General features: G+C 41.7%; 1 protein-coding gene and 1 long non-coding RNA gene across 2 annotated transcripts in view; one reads left to right on the top strand and one right to left on the bottom strand.

Annotated features, from left to right (window-relative positions):
* Window positions 1-14335, top strand: part of hibch (3-hydroxyisobutyryl-CoA hydrolase) — a 26231-nt gene extending 11896 nt beyond the window's left edge. The window contains exons 7-14 of the mRNA XM_031304606.2: window positions 1125-1203; window positions 7469-7614; window positions 9189-9275; window positions 9432-9490; window positions 10184-10265; window positions 12476-12595; window positions 13135-13168; window positions 13399-14335. Of these exons, the coding sequence (XP_031160466.1) occupies window positions 1125-1203; window positions 7469-7614; window positions 9189-9275; window positions 9432-9490; window positions 10184-10265; window positions 12476-12595; window positions 13135-13168; window positions 13399-13514 (723 nt within the window). The 3' untranslated portion in view covers window positions 13515-14335. The remainder of the gene's footprint in view (window positions 1-1124; window positions 1204-7468; window positions 7615-9188; window positions 9276-9431; window positions 9491-10183; window positions 10266-12475; window positions 12596-13134; window positions 13169-13398) is intronic.
* On the bottom strand, window positions 13283-18376 carry LOC118495565. Its single transcript, XR_004898021.1, has 2 exons — window positions 15758-18376; window positions 13283-13607 (listed from the first exon to the last, which is right to left on the bottom strand). It is a non-coding gene; the product is annotated as an uncharacterized LOC118495565 (long non-coding RNA).

Genomic DNA, 18376 nt, shown 5'->3' with positions numbered 1-18376 from the left:
TGCTCCTCTGTATAGATAGATAGATAGATAGAGTTCTTTATTAATCCCAGACAATACTTATAAACAGTAACTTAAATAAAAAGCAGGGGACTTTTTTTATACTGTACATGTATACATGTAAAGGTAGACATAGTGCAAGTAGTGCAAAATAAAATGCTAATTATACCTTAAGGTCACAGTGCAGTTATAGGTCAGATAGGGGTCCAATCACAACATATTTCTCTGTCTGTGAATGATGACTTTAACAATGAGAAATCTTCCAGAATCCTGAAGGTCAGTGAAGTAATGTGATTACTTATACTGTTGGACGGTCCCTTCCAGACACAACATAATGTATCATCGGGGTACAGTATCCATTGCGTGTGTGTATGTTTCAGTCAGAAAGAACAGTGACTTACAACCTATAACGTTGCTCTAATTAGTTGTGACGTAGCGCTGAGCGACACATGCAGGTTATGGCGGTACTTAGTGCGTGCGTGTGTGTGAAGTTAATTTATGTTTACTGTGACCTAAAGTCAGGCTGATTTATGTTGTCTACAAGTGTCAGACGCTCAATGGTGTTTTTTTGGGGGCAAAAATCACTGTTCACTGTTATTAGTCTGGAGTTTTCACCCCTAAAAAAGATGGTTAAAGTTTGAATGATTCTTTAAATAATTATGTATTTCATCATAACTGAACTACATGGTCGTTTACATGTCACAGTCAGGCAGGACAATACACCTGTCTGTGTATTGACATGTTTTCTGCATAGAAGTCAAGAATGTATGCAAGGGGATATTTGTTTCCATGGTAACCTTATAATTTCACACGCACAGAATCTAACTGTACTGAAAATGTCCTCTGGCCAACACTGCTCATTAGCCTTCACCTCTCTCCCTGCTGGGAGACACACACATAAATCACACTCACACTAACGCAGGGTCGGCCTGATTTACTTCTTTTTTTTTCAGTCAGCATTTTCCATCTCAAACTTCAGCTCAGTGCGTTTCAGTTATTGATGTTTTCTTCATGCCCTGTTTCCCTCCTCTGTGTATTCCTCGGCCTCTGTTTCCCCCTCTTTCCATCATATCATATCATAGAATGTTCTTTTTTTTTTTGGTAACCTTGATCTCCTCCACCTGCAGGGCGTAGGTCTGTCAGTTCATGGACGGTTTCGAGTGGCCACTGAGAAGACGCTGTTTGCCATGCCAGAGACTGCCATTGGTAAGACTGTCCAGCTGCACTAGCTGCTGTCTTCCTCGAGGGAGGGGTCGGGGTGGGGGTGGTCATTGGTTGGCCCACATCAGTGTGAGCGGGTATCTAGACCATTCATTATGTAGGAGCAGGGCAGACCCAGCTGGATCCAATTCATACAGTATGCATTCAGAGACATGAGGTCTGTCTGCATGCGAAGCTGGGAAAGAATACACAGACGGATAGATGAGTTGGATTCAGCACATCATATAAATGATGACCTCATGCTAATAAAAATGGGTGTGAAAGCAGGATGTCTCATTTCCCAAAAAATATGTTTACTCAAAAATATGCAATGATACATAATACAATTACACTTATCTGTAACTACATAGCTTGCTGCATGTAGAAATCAAGAATCCCCGTGTTTTACTAAAAGTACTAAGCTTTAGTTCGCTTTTTAGCTAATTGACCGTGTAGACAGATGGCCGTCTCTTGAGGCACTGAGGAGATTAGTAACAAATCTCTAACAACTAACAAATTACATCTGACGTTGGCATAAACTCGCTGGTTGCAACTTAAACCCAGATGGCTTATCACAGTTCTATAGTTGTGTATGAACATCATTTTTTATGAATTATTTTCAGGAAACTATTATACCAAAGCATTCTTCTTCTCTCCTTCTTTCTTTACACCCCGACAGCAATAAATAACTTATGGGCTCTGAATAGGAAGAGCGAAAAATATCCATCATCTGTATCTGCTGTTATCCAATAAAAATGCTCACCAATCACTGCCTCGTGGTCCGCTTGGAAAGAACCAATGAAATGCCTCCTTGCCCCGCTGTGCGTACTCTACCCCTCCCGTGTACGAGCCTGAGCTCAGTGTGCGTCGCCCCTGCATTGTTTTAAACATTTGGTATGATAATATTATGAGATGCTACTTTCAAATCTCGCTAGCTTTTTAACATTACCAACCCTGTCTTTACAGACTAGCAACTCGTTTTTTGCAAAGTAAAATTACTATTTTGTCAAAGGAGTCTGGTGGCTTTGAAGAAAGCATAGATAACAGCTTCAGTTCCCCGTTGTAAAGGGCTGTCTGACAGCAAGGTAAAGTGGTGAAAATACTCTTAACTATAGCGCACACTTAAACTTATATTGATTTCTTTAGCTGGGCCTCTTTTTAAGGTGTCTAAAATATGTTTAGCTGCTGCCCCTGTCTACAGCAGTACAATGCTTAGCTTGTGTCAGTACTCGTGCCTGCTTCTCCAAACTGGGGGTGTGCTGACCTCCATCTACTGTTGCTAACACACTGACTATGGAGAAGTAGCTCATACAACCCCACTTTAAAATATCAGAACTATCCCTTTAATGGATATTTAGGGTGGTCCTCTAACATCTTTGATGGTTAGTTGAAAGGCTCGACAGACTTCCCAAATTGTATTATATTGGGGTTGGAATCAAGTGACATGTAGGAAATTCTTGGATTGTTTTGTGCAGAAGTTGCTAGGTTGTATGTATCTGTTCATTTTCTGATATATCGACTATACATTCACCCCCTCACACTCGCAAACTTCCAAGGACACTCGCGCATCCTCTATTAGTCACACACACACACACACACACACACACACACACACACACACACACACACACACACACACACACACACACACACACACACACACACCAAGCTTCTTCCTGAGCATTCTGGGCTCGGACTCCATAATAGGTCTTCTGACTCAGATGTCTGGAGCAGTGCAGAGATGAAGATTATGTTGTCAGCGGAGAGGAAATGAGTGTAGCAGAAAGAAAAGGCTGAGGTTTTTTGTTAATGCCGTGTGTGTGTGTGTGTGTGTGTGTGTGTGTGTGTGTGTGTGTGTGTGTGTGTGTGAAGGCAAGGCAAGGCCACAATGAAGAATAGGAGGAAATGGGTCGTCAATTCAATTGCCCAGGCGAAGGATTGGCTATATGAGGACATTGATATACTGCGTGATATGTACTTTCTGGTTCTCTGTTAAGTCTCATTATTGATGTTCATAAATAAAGCAGGAATACCCCAGTGTCTTCAAACTCTCCAGTCACTTTGGCAAGAAGGCAGGACATTTTTGCTAATCCTCTTCGGAGCTGCTGTGGTCACACATTGTCACTTGTTTTTTACTAAAGACACTTGGCTTCCAGGCCCTTTGCACCACCATTATCTGCCTGTTCCCTTCTGTAATCAGAACTTCACACTGCAACATTTGCATTTGGGAACAGCATTTTCACAGAGATTGCAGCTGCAGTGCTTTGAGACCCTACAGTACATGCTTATTTTAGCCTGGATCCTGGGGTGGAATCCTCTCAAGAGCCTCTCTTATGTGCTGGGTTTACACTGTCATTTTCTGCTGATATGGGTCTCCATAGGGGTCTCTCAATGAAAACACGGACTTGTTGTCTTTTTGACTTTGACGTTTGTTGTCTTCATTGTTAAACACCTACCTAATCGGCAAAAACTACCGTTGCCGATTAAAATGTATCTGTTCACTGTTCACGAGTTAGTAGTGAACAAGTATAAAAGATTTATTCATGTTACGTTTAGTAACATTTATTCATCTAATGTCATTCTAATGAAATAGCTTCAGTGTTTCCCACATGATGAGTTAGATTCTATTTGTGGTGGTAGCTTACTGGTTAGTGAGCAAGCAAGTTAGCATTAGCTAGCACCTGGCTGGGTTAGGGTTACTGTAATCTTGCATTGCCAGATCTGTCTCCACAGCTCTGCGGAGGAAAGTCTGGCATTCCTGGATAGGAGAAAAACGTGCTCTGGTTTATTGACATTTCTTTAAACCAATCACAATCGTCTTGGGCGGCGCTAAGCGCCGGACGGAGCCCCGGTGCCGCTGCAAAATAGCCTCGGAACAAGGAACTTGTTTTGGTGGAACATGTGTACGTTTAAAGGTTGTTTTAGTCATGCAACAGAAAACTCAGATTGGACAGATAGTCTAGCTAGCTGTCTGGATTTACCCTGCAGAGATCTGAGGAGCTGTTAACCATAGTCCTCATAAATACACTGGAGTTTAAAATGCCAGCACAAAGGAAGTGGAAGGTGACGTACATCTGGCCGAAAATGAGGGACATCCAGTGGAATAAACAGACATTTGCGTTATGGACTGATGGCGGTGTGCCGTGCGCCACCCAATCCGGCCCGTAATGAGAGCAATTAGCAAATATCTGCATTAATCAACCACCAGAACCCCAACCGAGTAAAGAGACGGATTCGGCTCCAGGAATGAGAGAGAGAGAGAGAGAGAGAGAGAGAGAGAGAGAGAGAGAGAGAGAGAGAGAGAGAGAGAGAGAGAGAGAGAGAGAGAGAGAGAGAGAGAGAGAGAGAGAGAGAGAGAGAGAGAGGAGAGAGAGAGGAGAGAGAGAGAGAGAGAGAGAGAGAGAGAGAGAGAGAGAGAGAGAGAGAGAGAGAGAGAGAGAGAGAGAGACCAGCGTTATGGCGGCACTTTTTTTTCCCCTAACCTTTTTTCCGGCAGTCTTTTATTCACAGTTTAATATCCAACGCTGTCCAAACTGCTCCAAATTCTAAACCCCAAGTTCATTGGAACGGTATATGAGATATTTCAGACAGACCACACACACACGCACACGCGCACACACACACAGGCTTCCCGGTTTATTAGATTGATTGTTACTCATTGTTAATTAGTAACAAGTTGGATAAAACATACAGGTGTGCCCTCATTACTCTGAGTAGCAAAGTCATCACAACAACATCCTCCACATTTACATAATACATGTTGCAGGGGGGGGGGGTTCTCAACTTGCTGCAGCATTTAGCTGCTCCTACTGGTTGGGTGGGTCACAGTTGGGGGTAGAATTTCGGTGTACTGTAGTGTGTGTGTAACATCCTCCCTGCGAAGCTTATTAATTGGAAGTGAAGCCAAGGTTGGAGTAATCCATGTACGTACATACTGCCGTACAACTACAAGAACGCCTAAATGTAACAAAGTCATGGTTAATGTCCATTACTGTTATTAGTTACACCAAGGGTCAATAGTTTGAACTGTATGTTTAAAGAAACTGACAGCACTGAGAGACTATGAGAAGTTTTCCAACAGCCTATTAAAATCATAGAGATAACATAGATCTAAATTCTAAAAATACTAGTGGAACCTGGGCTATTCAAATAAAAACGCCCTGCTGAGACAGATTCTTTCGCAGGGCATGTCCAACTACTGCCATGTTTCTTAACATTATTGACATGTTTTCCCACATCTCACATGTCATCTCATGATGGCCAGATGGACTAATGGAAAAGATCTGATCTATTGTCCCCCTCTGGTTTTCATCATGTTATCAGGGCTTCTCTTGCCCTTTAAGGAACCCTGGCTATGATTTATTTATGGCCCCCCTTCCTTCAGTCCCCCACCACTACCAACAACTCTTTATAATTCAGCAGCCACCCTCGTGTTGGACCCATTGGTAAAAATAAGTAATTATATTTACTCCCTCATGATAACTGTGTGTTTTTATGCCTCTGCACCGTCGACAGCTGTGGCCGGAGGCTTTATGTTGTCAGCTTGTCCGTCCGTCCGTACATCTCATTCTTTTAAACACGATATCTCAGGACCCCCTGGAGGGAATTTCTCCAAATTTAGCACAAACGTGCTCTGGGACTCAAAGATGAACTGAGAAGGGGAGATGTTTGGTCGGATACTGAATCTGTGACACTAATCTCCAAACGGTGGTGATTGTTTAGATCGTCTCTTTGCTGCCGGGTTGAAGATGTGTGTGAAGCATCAACCCCTTGCTAAAAAAATACACTTAATACCTTTTTATTAAAATGTCTTCAAAGTCTTCACTACATATATTATACGAGTCATACATGAATATATAAACTGCAACTTGACTGGTTGGCGAGGCATACAACCACAAGGCGGTAATTCCAGGTAAAAATGTAGAATTATTATACTTTCATAACTATACACACTTCTATCACACTCATTCCCCTCTCTCTCTCTCTCTCTCTCTCTCTCTCTCTCTCTCTCTCTCTCTCAGTCAGACACACACACACACACACACACACACACACACACACACACACACACACACACACACACACACACACACCGTCACTACGCTCACGAGTCAAAGTTATCCCTTTCTGTGGCGGGATTAACACATTTAACCCAGCACTGCTAGCATTCTGAACAACAGCCATAATCTGTCACATTACTAATATTACATATCCAGCTGTGAATCAGGTCAACTCATCTAATCCCTCTTTCCCATTCACCCCCCCCACCCCCCCCCCCCCCCCCCCCCCAACTCATGGCACAATACAAAAGCTGTCAGAAAACCAATTGTGACCAAGGGGATCTCATTTCCTGTCAGAAACATAGAAATCAAATTGAAATATTATTGTGAATACAGACTAAATTCTGTACGGCTTAAGGCTGTGAATTTTTCATAATCATAATTGCTCGTAAGCCACATGTTTACCTTTTTTGTAGTGCAGCAATCATTTGTTTTGTTAATGGTTGAACTTAATCATGCTGGACGTAAATCACATCTGGGTCAGGTGGAACGATATTTTAGGAAGGAGGGGCAATGTGGAGGCAATTCTGACCCTTTTATTTTACACTCAACATGCTGCAGTATGGTTTTTAGGTTACAGACTGTTTTTCTTTCTTTTTTTGTAGTAAAAAAAACCAACCCTCTCCGACATCCTCTTGTGCTTACAAAAAGGAACAAGAAAAGTATTACTTCACCTTATAGAAAGAGAGGTACACCTAAAGTAATAATCCTTTTACAGACAGAGAAGACTATACTGATCCAGAGGTGTAACCTATTATCTAAGATTGGTCATCCAAATCTTCTGTATCCTTCAAGTTATCAAAATAACCCTGAATTTGGACTTACTTACCAAGACTGTTTTTCTGACAAAACCATCAAGACATTTGGTCTGAAGGAAACTGATGTTTTCATTTGTTTTCTGATGTTTTGTAGTTCAAAGGATTGCTTGATTAATGTAGAAAATAACCAGCTGATTAATCAACCATGAAAACCAATTAGTTCCACTCTTAGCTGGCTTGTGTAAATTGGTGCTTGTGTTGTGCAGTGTACTTCATTACAGACATACAGTATGTCAATCAATAACAGATGCTAAATATTCTTTACATTCTTAGTGACATTTGGGCATTTGACAGGGTGAACTGGTCCGTGACAGAATGTCATATTGCTACATGAAGTGCCTGTGTATTGAAACTGTACAAGAATGTGCCTAGTTTTGTGTTTTATTTTGACAGGGCTTTTCCCTGACGTGGGAGGTGGTCATTTTCTGCCGAGGCTCCGGGGGAAGCTGGGACTGTTTTTGGCCTTGACAGGCTTCCGTCTCAAGGGGCGTGACGTGCAGAGAGCTGGAGTTGCCACTCATTTTGTCGAGTCTAAGAAGGTACGATAACTCGAGTTAGTAGATCAAAATCAATGCCCTCACAAAAGAAATTGTACATTTTATTTTTTTATTCCAAACAATAGGGCTGGGTACCAAACTTCGTTACTTTTTAGGCACCGACCGAATTTCCTCCTTACTATCGAGTAGGGTTGGGCATTGAGCACCGATTCCTACTTGGAATCGTTTCAACCCACCATTGAATCAAAATAAAACTTTCGTCTTATCTTTGAAATAAGCATGTGACCCGTTTCAACTCCACCACTCAAAGAATCGAAATCGAGAATCGATAAGAACCAGAATCGAAAGGAAGATTCGGAATTGGAATCAGAATCGTTAAAATCCAAACAATTCCCAACCCTACTATCGAGTATTGAAAAATGCCTCGTCATTCAATACCAAATTTCAATACCTAAGGAGCAAATGTTATCCTCTTCAGTGAGCCAATAAGCATACAGCGTGCTTCTACCAAGATCTAATAATGTTTGTGGCTGGCTGTCTAACGTTACACGATGTAGAGACACGCAGGAAAAACTCTAGGTTACACAGAGACGGGGCTCACGTCTATTGTTGTACTTTGAGAGGCTTGAGTACAGTGTGCGTCACATAGGTGTAAAGGAGCAGAAAAATAAAAGATTAAAATGGATTTTTATGAAATTGGTTTGGAAAAAAGTATCATTCAGGAACCGGTAACAAAGTCACAGTATCGGTATCGAAAATCTTTGAATGATACTCTAACCTTACTGACCAGCCAATAAAAGCATTCTGAGTCATGAAAGAATAATGTTAAATGAAACGGATACAAGACTGCAGACAGAAACTCGACAAGCCACACAACCAGGATTTTCTCCATTATACTGCTTTCAATTTGTTATCTAATGTACTTGACAGCCCGTGCTCTGTGTGCGTGTGATGGTGGTGCTGCAGGGAAAAGGCAGGACAGGAGCGTGGTGGGGGGCAGGGGGGGGAGGTTAAAGCTCCACTGGAAAGCCGGATGCTGAGTCACTGGGTGTCTCACTCTTGCTTAAAGCTGCCAAAATCCACTGGCTGTTCCAGAGGCCGGGTGTGTTTGTCTTGCTGTTGGAGCGTGGTCAGAACAGTGGGCGGCTCCGTTTGTTTAAGACTGTGACCTTGATTTTCAGGACAGACGTAAAGTGGGGTGGATTTAGTTTATTTGGACAACTTTTACAGCAGTTTGACCAACAAAAAAGGGTGGAAACAAATCTCTATATCTATCGCATTTATGTGTTATTTTTCTCATTGTATGAAACCATAGCTGCAAATTGGAAACTATTTTGGAATATGGAAATTGTGCTGCCGGATTAGTTCAAACCGGCACACAAATCCACAATGGAAGAAATTTTGCAATCCAGAGTAGCCAGTCCTTCAAATGAACAGTATTTCCTTAGTGAGAATCCAAGAGGGAAAGATCTGCCTGCATCCAAAAACTGTGATTGTTTTTAAAATGAATCTAGCCGAGTGCTTGTAAAAAAACCAGTCGACTGCACACAAACGGGCAAATTTACAAGCATTTCTTTCAGTGGCTAATTTTAATGTCAAGCCTACTACTTCTGCAGATCCCAGAGCTGGAGAAGGAGCTGGTGGAAATGAAGTCTCCCTCTGCTGCAGACGTCTCCAGAGTGCTAGATTCCTACCAGAGCCAGGTTAGAATGCTTACACAAGTCATATAACTAACACTGAACTTGAAATATCCAGAACAGCTTAAATAGGCAATGAGTTGCCCTTTAGACATCAGTTTCCATGTGAACGCCTGCGAGTCTTGGCATATGTCTGTGCTGATAGTTGTTCTCTGTCCACAGAGTAGTCTGGATTCTGAGAAGCCCTTTGTGTTGGACAAGCACATGTCCGATATTGACAGGTAGGCCTTGAATTTCTCTGTTCCCAAATATAAACATTATCTGACGTGTGTTGCAGGAAAACTAGTTCACAGCTACTTACTCGAAGGATAAGGCTGTGGGGGAGCCCTGGTAACTCACCTGGTTCAGCGTGCGCCCCATGTACCAAGGCTCCTCACCACAGCAGCCAGCCCTTTGCTGCCCACGACCCTTTGCTGCCCACGACCCTTTGCTGCCCACGACCCTTTGCTATATGTCATCCCCCCCTCTTTCTACCCCCTTTGCTGGCTTCATCTGTCCAGTCAAATAAAGCCCAAAAAGCCCAAGAAAATAATCTTAAAAACAAACAAAAAAAACCGATAAGGTTGTGATATTCTATATTTTGTTATTGTCAACAAATGCCATGAAAAGATAAAAACCAACAATGTGTGAGTCCGTCTCAGTCTTTCCCCCTTCCTTACCCTTGTGTCAGCCCCAAGGCCATTCATTCCTACTGAACATGAACAGCTGGGCAGGGTAGTTTTAGCAGATGTTACTCAAACCGGAGTACATGAGATAGTGTATTTGTTTGGTGTTCATTTCGTTTGGCTATCTAATAAGTGGCACCTAAGTAGGTGGAAGGAGGAAAATGACATTTTTGATTTCGGTTGAAATGAGAGTGAACTGAGGTAGCATTGTGAAAACATGAATCTGTGTTTGTCCTTCCCTCCCTTCAGGCTGTTCAGCTCCAGCAGTGTGGAGGGCATCGTGCAGAACCTGAAGGCAGATGGCTCAGAGTTCGCTAACAAACAAGCCGAGGTATGATCTTGACCCTGCGGCTTCATCATAATCACTGACATCATTCTTTTATTCTCCAAGTACAGTAGTTGTACAGAAATGTAGCAACACTGGCGTAGAGGCACACTGACAGTTACTGTACTATTTAAAAGAACTGCTGTACCTGTGTACGATCCCTCTCTGCAGCCCTGTTATCCCACCATCAGATAAATCCCTCTGACAGTGCTGGGATGGAGCCAGGGCATTATTTAGCATTAGCAGGATATGTTAGTAATTAGTGGTTACCTCGGTTAAAGCACTTAATGGGGTTAGTCTTTTGTCTTGTTGGCTGGACCAGAATCCCTCCTGGGAGATTTCAGTGCTCTTAGCAGACCACCGTGGCTTCATAAATCTGACCTCTGTATGGATGTGACTCGTATCTCTGATTCAGTTTTTCAGGTCATTTCCACTCAAATGGTCCAATGAGATCAAACCTTGGAAGAAAGGCGTATAACCTTATGTAACATGGAACACATGACCCAGATTAGACCCCCCCCCCCTCCCTTGTCTACCCCATCCCTCTCCTCATTCTCATCTCTCCTGATCACTCCAGGATGGATAATACTGTACCACCAGTCAGCTGTTATCGGTTTATTACTTGAATTGTAACATATGTTCATATTGAAGAACTGTTTCAAGGCTTAACAAATATTGTCCGGCTGCTTTCATTCTGCTGGGTTCGACAAAAGGCTTCAAATATTTATTATAAACCCACTTCCTCAGTTACTACTACACCACTGACTCACTGTCCCGCCAGGTACATTAAACATTCATAGTTGTCTTTGTCCTTAGTTACACATTGCTTGTTTTTTGTTTTTTTTATTTGATAATTTGCCATTGCTTTCTAACCCTAAACTAGCCTGACAAGCCAGTCCCACATCAAGATGTTGGGTCTGGGAACTCACCATTGGCAGGGCTCAATCCGAGGGGCGGGATAAACGGTTGTCTTTCAAATTCCCTCTGCACGCAATAGGTTAGCGCTACAACCAGGCAGAGCAACGCTAGTTGATAGATTAAATGTATCCGATCGACAAAACTCTGAACACATCTTCCGTTTTTAAGAATGACTTCAGTGTCGTTCTTTGAAAAGCTTAAAGGTCCCATGGCATGAAAATTTCACTTCATGAGGTTTTTAAACATTAATATGAGTTCCACCAGCCTGCCTATGGTCCCCCAGTGGCTAGAAATGGCGATAGATGTAAACCGAGCCCTGGGTATCCTGCTCTGCCTTTGAAAAAGTGAAAGCTCAGATGGGCTGATCTGGAATCTCCTCCTTATGAGCTCATAAGGAGGAAGGTTACCTCCCCTTTCTCTGCTTTGCCCGCCCAGAGAATATGGCCCACCCATGAGAAAAAGAGAGACATCATGGCTTTCAAACGAGCAAAGTGGCAGTTGGTCAAGGCCACACCCCCACCCTCCACCTTGCCCCCCCCTTCCCCCCTCCTCCTCAATAGCATTTAAAGCTACAGACAGAGAAATGGCACATCCTAAGGAAAGCTCATTGTGGGACTGGCTCTAGTGGCTGTAATTCTGCACCAAGGCTGAATTTCGGGAAAGAGACTTCAGATACAGTATTAGGGGACCACTAAGGTCTATATAAAAGAGACTTCAGATACAGTATTAGGGGACCACTAAGGTCTATATAAAAGAGACTTCAGATACAGTATTAGGGGACCACTAAGGTCTATATAAAAGATACTTCAGATACAGTATTAGGGGACCACTAAGGTCTATATAAAAGAGACTTCAGATACAGTATTAGGGGACCACTATACTATAGGGGCCTATATAAAAGTATCCAAAGAGCACCATGTCATGGGACCTTTAACTCCAAGTCTTCCAGAATCGCGGCCAAAGCCGATTCCAAAGACCGCTGTTCGCCAGCAGCAGCCATCTTCTTTGTTTTCAAGTAGCAGGGAATTCACGCGGAACTGTCGCAACTCTGCCGTCTTTATGTTAAGCCCGCCCACCGACTCTATACACGATGTGATTGGCCTGATCAGAATTTGGTTTTTCCAGCTCACAAGCCAACTGAGAGTTGCTAGAATGACCCTGGCTGCAAATTACATTTGCTGCCGCTAGGGTGTGTCTAGATTTCTAGGCTAAAGCTAAACGCTAATGAAGCAGTCCATCCCCGCATTTCTGTTTGAAGCCTCTTACACAGAAGAGTTCCCTGTTGTCTTCTCTTCCAGACACTGTCCAGGATGTCTCCCACGTCCCTGAAAATCACCTATAAGCAGCTGAAGGCGGGTGCAACTATGAGCCTGCAGGACGTGTTGGTGATGGAGTATCGCCTGAGCCAGGCCTGCATGGTGAGAACCAACAGATTTACTGTAACCTGCAGCCTCAACCTGCAGAGACGTTATCAACACGCAGCTTGATTTTCATACTAGTTGTAATCATAATTGGATAGCAATTGGAGGAGTAGTTGTCTGACTCACGGAATGTAGATGTTGGTATAAAGCTGGCCATTGGTGGCCTTTTTTGGACCGAATTCTCTTTCCCTTCCGCTATCTCGTTGTCTATTTTGCAAGGGCTCCATCGCTGGATCCTGGGCTTACCGCCGCCCAAGACAATTGTGATTGGTTTAAAGAAATACAGACAATCCTTTTTCCCGTATCCCAAAATGATAAGCGGTGCTACCAGACCATACAGCGCTGTATGCTATGCAAGACTAGAGGTTTAGTAAATGATTCTGCAAGTTGAGGATCCCATTGCATTCTTTAACATCCTTAAAGTTAAAATGTCAGTATTACATATCTTAATCATCCGCAACAGCTGTTTGACTTTAGCTATCTTGATATGTTAGATTCAAATCTAAAATGATGATATTGTTTCCGCTGTTTTGCAGAGGGGCTGTGACTTTTATGAGGGTGTACGAGCCGGTAAGTCAACAAAAAGTGGAGTAGGGTGGATGTGAATTTCAATGATGTATCATGATGTAAATGGATTGGACAGAGAGCTATGGGCCTAAAGCACAATGAAAAAAACTGGTAATATTGATTCTAAATGTTATTAACGGATCAAATAAATACTTGTTTTCTATTGCTTGACATCATGTCAGTCACATCATCTGATCCCACTTTCTGTGTCGTGGTTTTCTGCATGTTTCCAGTGCTGGTTGACAAGGACCAGAATCCCAAGTGGAAGCCGTCGACACTGGAGGAGGTGTCTGAGCAGGCCGTGGAGCAGTGCTTCTCCTCGCTGGGAGACAAAGACCTGACTTTCTGATGCTTCCCACCTTCAAACACACACTACTAAGCCTTGGCCAAGCCTCCTGTCCCCACATCCCTTTATGGTCAGTCATGTGTAAGGACTGTACTGCTGAGGATGAAAAAAAAAAAAAGTCTGTTAATTTACTATTAAATACTGTGGTGACAATTTACAGGAAAATCCAGGCAGCTGAAGAAAAGGTTTGACTCACAGCCAGGAATCTAAAATAGTAGCAGAAGAGGTAGCTAACAGATGCCCTGTGTGTCACACATGAAAAAATGTTTAGTGTAAACTGGCTCCGCAGTGGAAGTGGAGTGTTTTTTTTTTACATAAGCAATGACTCTCTTCTGATGCAAATGCAAGGAATGTGCTGCACAGCAGCATTAACATGAGGACATGGGAGGAGAAACTGATCCCACCACTGAGTGCTTTATTACATTTCCTGTGGGTGTTTGTTGATGTGACACGGATCGCTATCATCTGTATTTAGTTTTTTGTCTTTTTCCAGTGTTTTTCTCCTCAGTGGTATTTGTAGTTTTTCAGATGTAACATGGATGAAAAAGGGTATTCTTTGTCATATCCAAACAACACTCCCAGGACGAGGCAGATTTAGAAGTGTATCGACATTGGTCCTGAATCCATTAACATGACTGTTACATTGCTTGCATGTTACATTGCAGTTAACCTTATCTGATGGACAAGTCACTGTTTTTCAGTAGGTATCACATCACATCCCTAACATTAGTTCTGAATAGCTGCATTATTTATGAGACAACCAGTTAGATTAGACATCCATGCTGGAACAGAGGGCAATAAACAGTTGGCAATGTAATATCAAATGTGTGTTCTTGCTGAGGTAAGAAACGGCTCATGTTTTGAAGAACTACATTTATAGAGGGCAGGATGTTTTATGACCTGCTTATAAAGTGTCTGTTTGGCAGTTTGTTATCAGCAGCACTAAGCTGCCTCTCAGATAACTCTAGAAAGTAAACATTGATTTTCCTTGCACGTTGAGTTATAAACTGGTCTTTTTAAGCTTCAGTGTTGGCAGGAAGTGCTGCACATTTTAACGACTGGTATAATTGTCTAAAACAGTGATTCCCAACCAGGGGTACTTATACTTTAGGGGTTACGTGGAAAGATTGGAGAGTACAAACAATATAAATTATGAATTGATTAAAAGAATATAGCCACATATTAAAAAGGCAACTGTAACCCCTGAACACTACATGTTGCAGGGTATTTGAAAACTAGTTAACAAGCGAACCCAGAAGTTTAAAACGGGTAGCCAAAAGTAATGACTTAACGGTTCAAATGATTAGCTAAAAGTAATGGAGAACTGGTTAAAATAGTTAGCTAAACGTAACATTAATGGATAAATAGTTTGAACATTCAGCTTCACTCCAAGAAGTAGTAGTCCAGTAGGCTAGTATTGGTACAATTACTGACCAAACCAACCAAAAAGTTTGGGAACCACTGGTCTAAAAGATCATTAGAGACCACAGTCTGTTACCAATGAATGAGCAAGCAACACATGAAGCAGGTTTCAGAACAGTTAGTTGTGTTTTAATCGTATCTACCTGCTACCTGCTTCACATTTATAGTCTGACTCAATAACACACGTGTATTTCAACATTAGCCTCTTATAATTTGACAGGATGACCTCCACATATTGTAGGCCATAAACGCTGAGAACACAGTCTGAGTAGTTCTCTCTGCGTCACAGATAAACCCTCATGCTTTATGGCTACCATTTGCTCTTCAAACAAACGCTGGCCAGCAGTCACTTGTAAATCCTTTTGTTTATTCTTTATGCAGCTGCACTTTCGTTCACTCTCTTACAGGATGCAGCTGATCCCCTCTTGTTTGACAGGTAGTTTAAATAAATACTGTTGAGTCTGTATGTGCCACTAATACACCTGTGTGTGTGTGTGTGTGTGTGTGTGTGTGTGTGTGTGTGTGTGTGTGTGTGTGTGTGTGTGTGTGTGTGTGTGTGTGTGTGTGTGTGTGTGTGTGAGGTTGTTCTGAAGTAGTGATTTAGAAAATGATGAAATATTTCAATAATGATAGAAGGCATAAATCTGATTTATTGGCATCATCAGTTTTTACACATACTGTATGTACAGTTTGCAAGTTAAATGAATATTGTACTACAGGAATATGCAAAAAAAAGTCACACATATCAAGTTATTGTTGATATATTCACAGGCCGACATGGATCATCTTACAGAGCTGCTTCCCAGGGGCCATTTTACACTTACTGCATTTGGCAGCAGGCAAGTCATGGAAAGAATCTTTATAGTCAAGTCAGCTCATCTTACTTTTGCTTCAGCTCCTCCTCTCTGACTGCTGTTTGGTCTATGGGTCAGTGACTGTTACTAAACACTAATAAACACTAATACATCAGAGGCATTGTGGGTACAGGAGTCCAAACCCTGTAATCACTTGTGCTAAGATTAAACCTGGCATAGATAATGCATTATGGGGTCAACTGATATGGTTTCAGGCTAATGGCGCAGCTTTGAATCGTGGGCTGATTGTTGAACATTTAAAGGCATAGTTATAAATTTAAATGCTTTACTTTGCCCAACAGCTTAACATTAGTAGTGTAGGGAATTAAGGACTAGTAGTTTCAATTGTTACTATTGCTCTGGCTGCATAAGAACCCATAAGCAACTAATTTAAATCAGATGCAACATTTAATCGAGCGACAGAAAATTAATCTGCAACTTTTCGTGACCATCCATTAATTGTTTTAGTTAATTTTCAAGTAGAAATGACAAACATTAAATGTCAGGATGCATTTCTTTGCCATATATGATAGTAAACTGAACATCTTTGGGTTTTGGACTGTTACACGATTTTTTACATTATCTAATCTGTCAATTAAATTCTCGATTAACTGTTTCGTCTATAAAATGTAAGAAAATGGTTGAACAAAACAAGCTATCAAAATAGAGCACAGGCATTTTCACTATTTTCTGACATTTTATAGATTAAACGGTTAATAAGGAATTCAATTGACCGGTTAACTGATGATGAAATGAATCGTTAGTGGCAGCCCTAATTGAATCCGTACCAAAGGGCACGGCGGCCTTCCAGACCCTGCGCCTCGGGGAACCTATCCTTCTGAGTAAATCCTGCAAAAAGTGTTGGTGGCCAATTCAGCAGCCTTTCCATCTCTGTCCAAACACCTGCTGGTATTTAATAATTTAAAATGGGTGACCTTTAAAAACTACAAATGACGGTTTCCAAAGGGAAGTACTGGCAGACCTTCAGTCAGTGTTAAAAGCATCAACTGGAAGACACAGATGTTTGAATAAAGACAGGCGTTCACATTGGATCAGACTTTTAACTCCTTGTGGTGCAGATTCAGCCCCTTCACGGCTGTCTGAAGAAGGAAAATCCAATTCACTGATTTTCTTTTAGGCAACCACGAGACATATCTTTGCCAGAGTTACAAAAACTGAACCTCTTGTGAATTTGTAAACAAAGGTGATCCCACAATTTGTAAAAAAAAAAAAAAAAAAATTAAACTAACGTGATGACATCACACTCAAAATGCACAGTAAAGCCTGACATCAACATTATGGCAACATCTTTAATGTATCGCCTAAAGAAATAGATCCCCATGACCCGGTTTAGTGTCCGTATTCTCGTCTTTAAAAGCAACATGACAAATAACATGACTCGGCATCCTCCAGCATGTAAACTGTAAAGAAATGTGTATCTTTAATTGCATGAACCGACCATCTCATTCTCCTCACACTGCCATCAGCTCTTTCTTGTGCTTTTGAAACAGGCCTTTTGTTTGTGTTTTATCCCAACATTGACCGAAACTGTGTTCAGCACAAAAGGGACATTAGCCTTTATCATTTTATCTGACGCAAAAAACAAATGGCATCCGATTTAAGAATTAGGAATATGGCGTCTGGAGAACAGTGTCATCTCTAATCTTTAGTGCGTTCACAACATGTTTGGGACGACCCCAACAGATTAGTCTGTCCACACAGATTAGTACAAGTTATGTTTTAGGAGTTGACTTTCAGAGTGATGTGTGTGGGGAGGTGTTTTATAGCACACATTGTGTTCCTTTGGGGAAAAAAAAAAACCTCTCTCTGTCAGCAGACATTTGATCAGTCATCACCCAGCGGCTCACCCAAACTAAGGTGTTTTTGAATGATGCTGCCCTTCACTAAAATGGGCAGTTTCAGACAGCACTGAAACATCTGTATTGGTTAGACTTCCCAACACAATGTCACATAACATGGCCAGTGTTCTGTCAATACTGAAACACTGTTAGTGCTATAAGAGAAGACCTGGGGAGAAGGCAAGTGCAGAGACAAATACCCTGCCAGTGTTTGATATGGCTTATCAGCCTATGTTGAAGGTATACGGTTACTGGTTCCTTTTATTATGGTAATTACTACAACACTATTCAAATCTGTTATTACTGCAAATAGTTATGTGGCAGTTTAAGTGTCCTCAATGCTTTTCAGTAGCTAGCAATGTGACTTGGATTTTGGGCAAATCCCAATGACATCATTTAGAGTACCTGTGCACCAATCTATAGCTCCACTACCTCTCTGTCCAGTGGACAAAGACCTGTACAGTGTCCCCTCAGATATAAATAGAAAAAAAGTAGAAAACAGTGTTGGGCTCATAGTAACATTCATTAAGGACTTTGGCGGTTGTGAACCTCTATTCCAAATATATCTACTCTATTAGTTTGTATTGTTGCCCTCGATTATGAAGCAGCACCACACTATTTTTTAAGAGCCCCTATTATTCTCCTTTTTAGCATCATATTTGTACTCTTGGGGTCTACTGGAATAGGTTTACATGATATGATGTTTAAAAAACATCATATTATGTTTCAC

This window comes from Sander lucioperca, chromosome 8 (genome assembly GCF_008315115.2).
Source record: "Sander lucioperca isolate FBNREF2018 chromosome 8, SLUC_FBN_1.2, whole genome shotgun sequence".
Taxonomy (NCBI): Eukaryota; Metazoa; Chordata; class Actinopteri; order Perciformes; family Percidae; genus Sander; species Sander lucioperca.
Note: the sequence above shows the minus strand (reverse complement) of the source record. Positions and strands in the feature narration are given on the sequence as shown.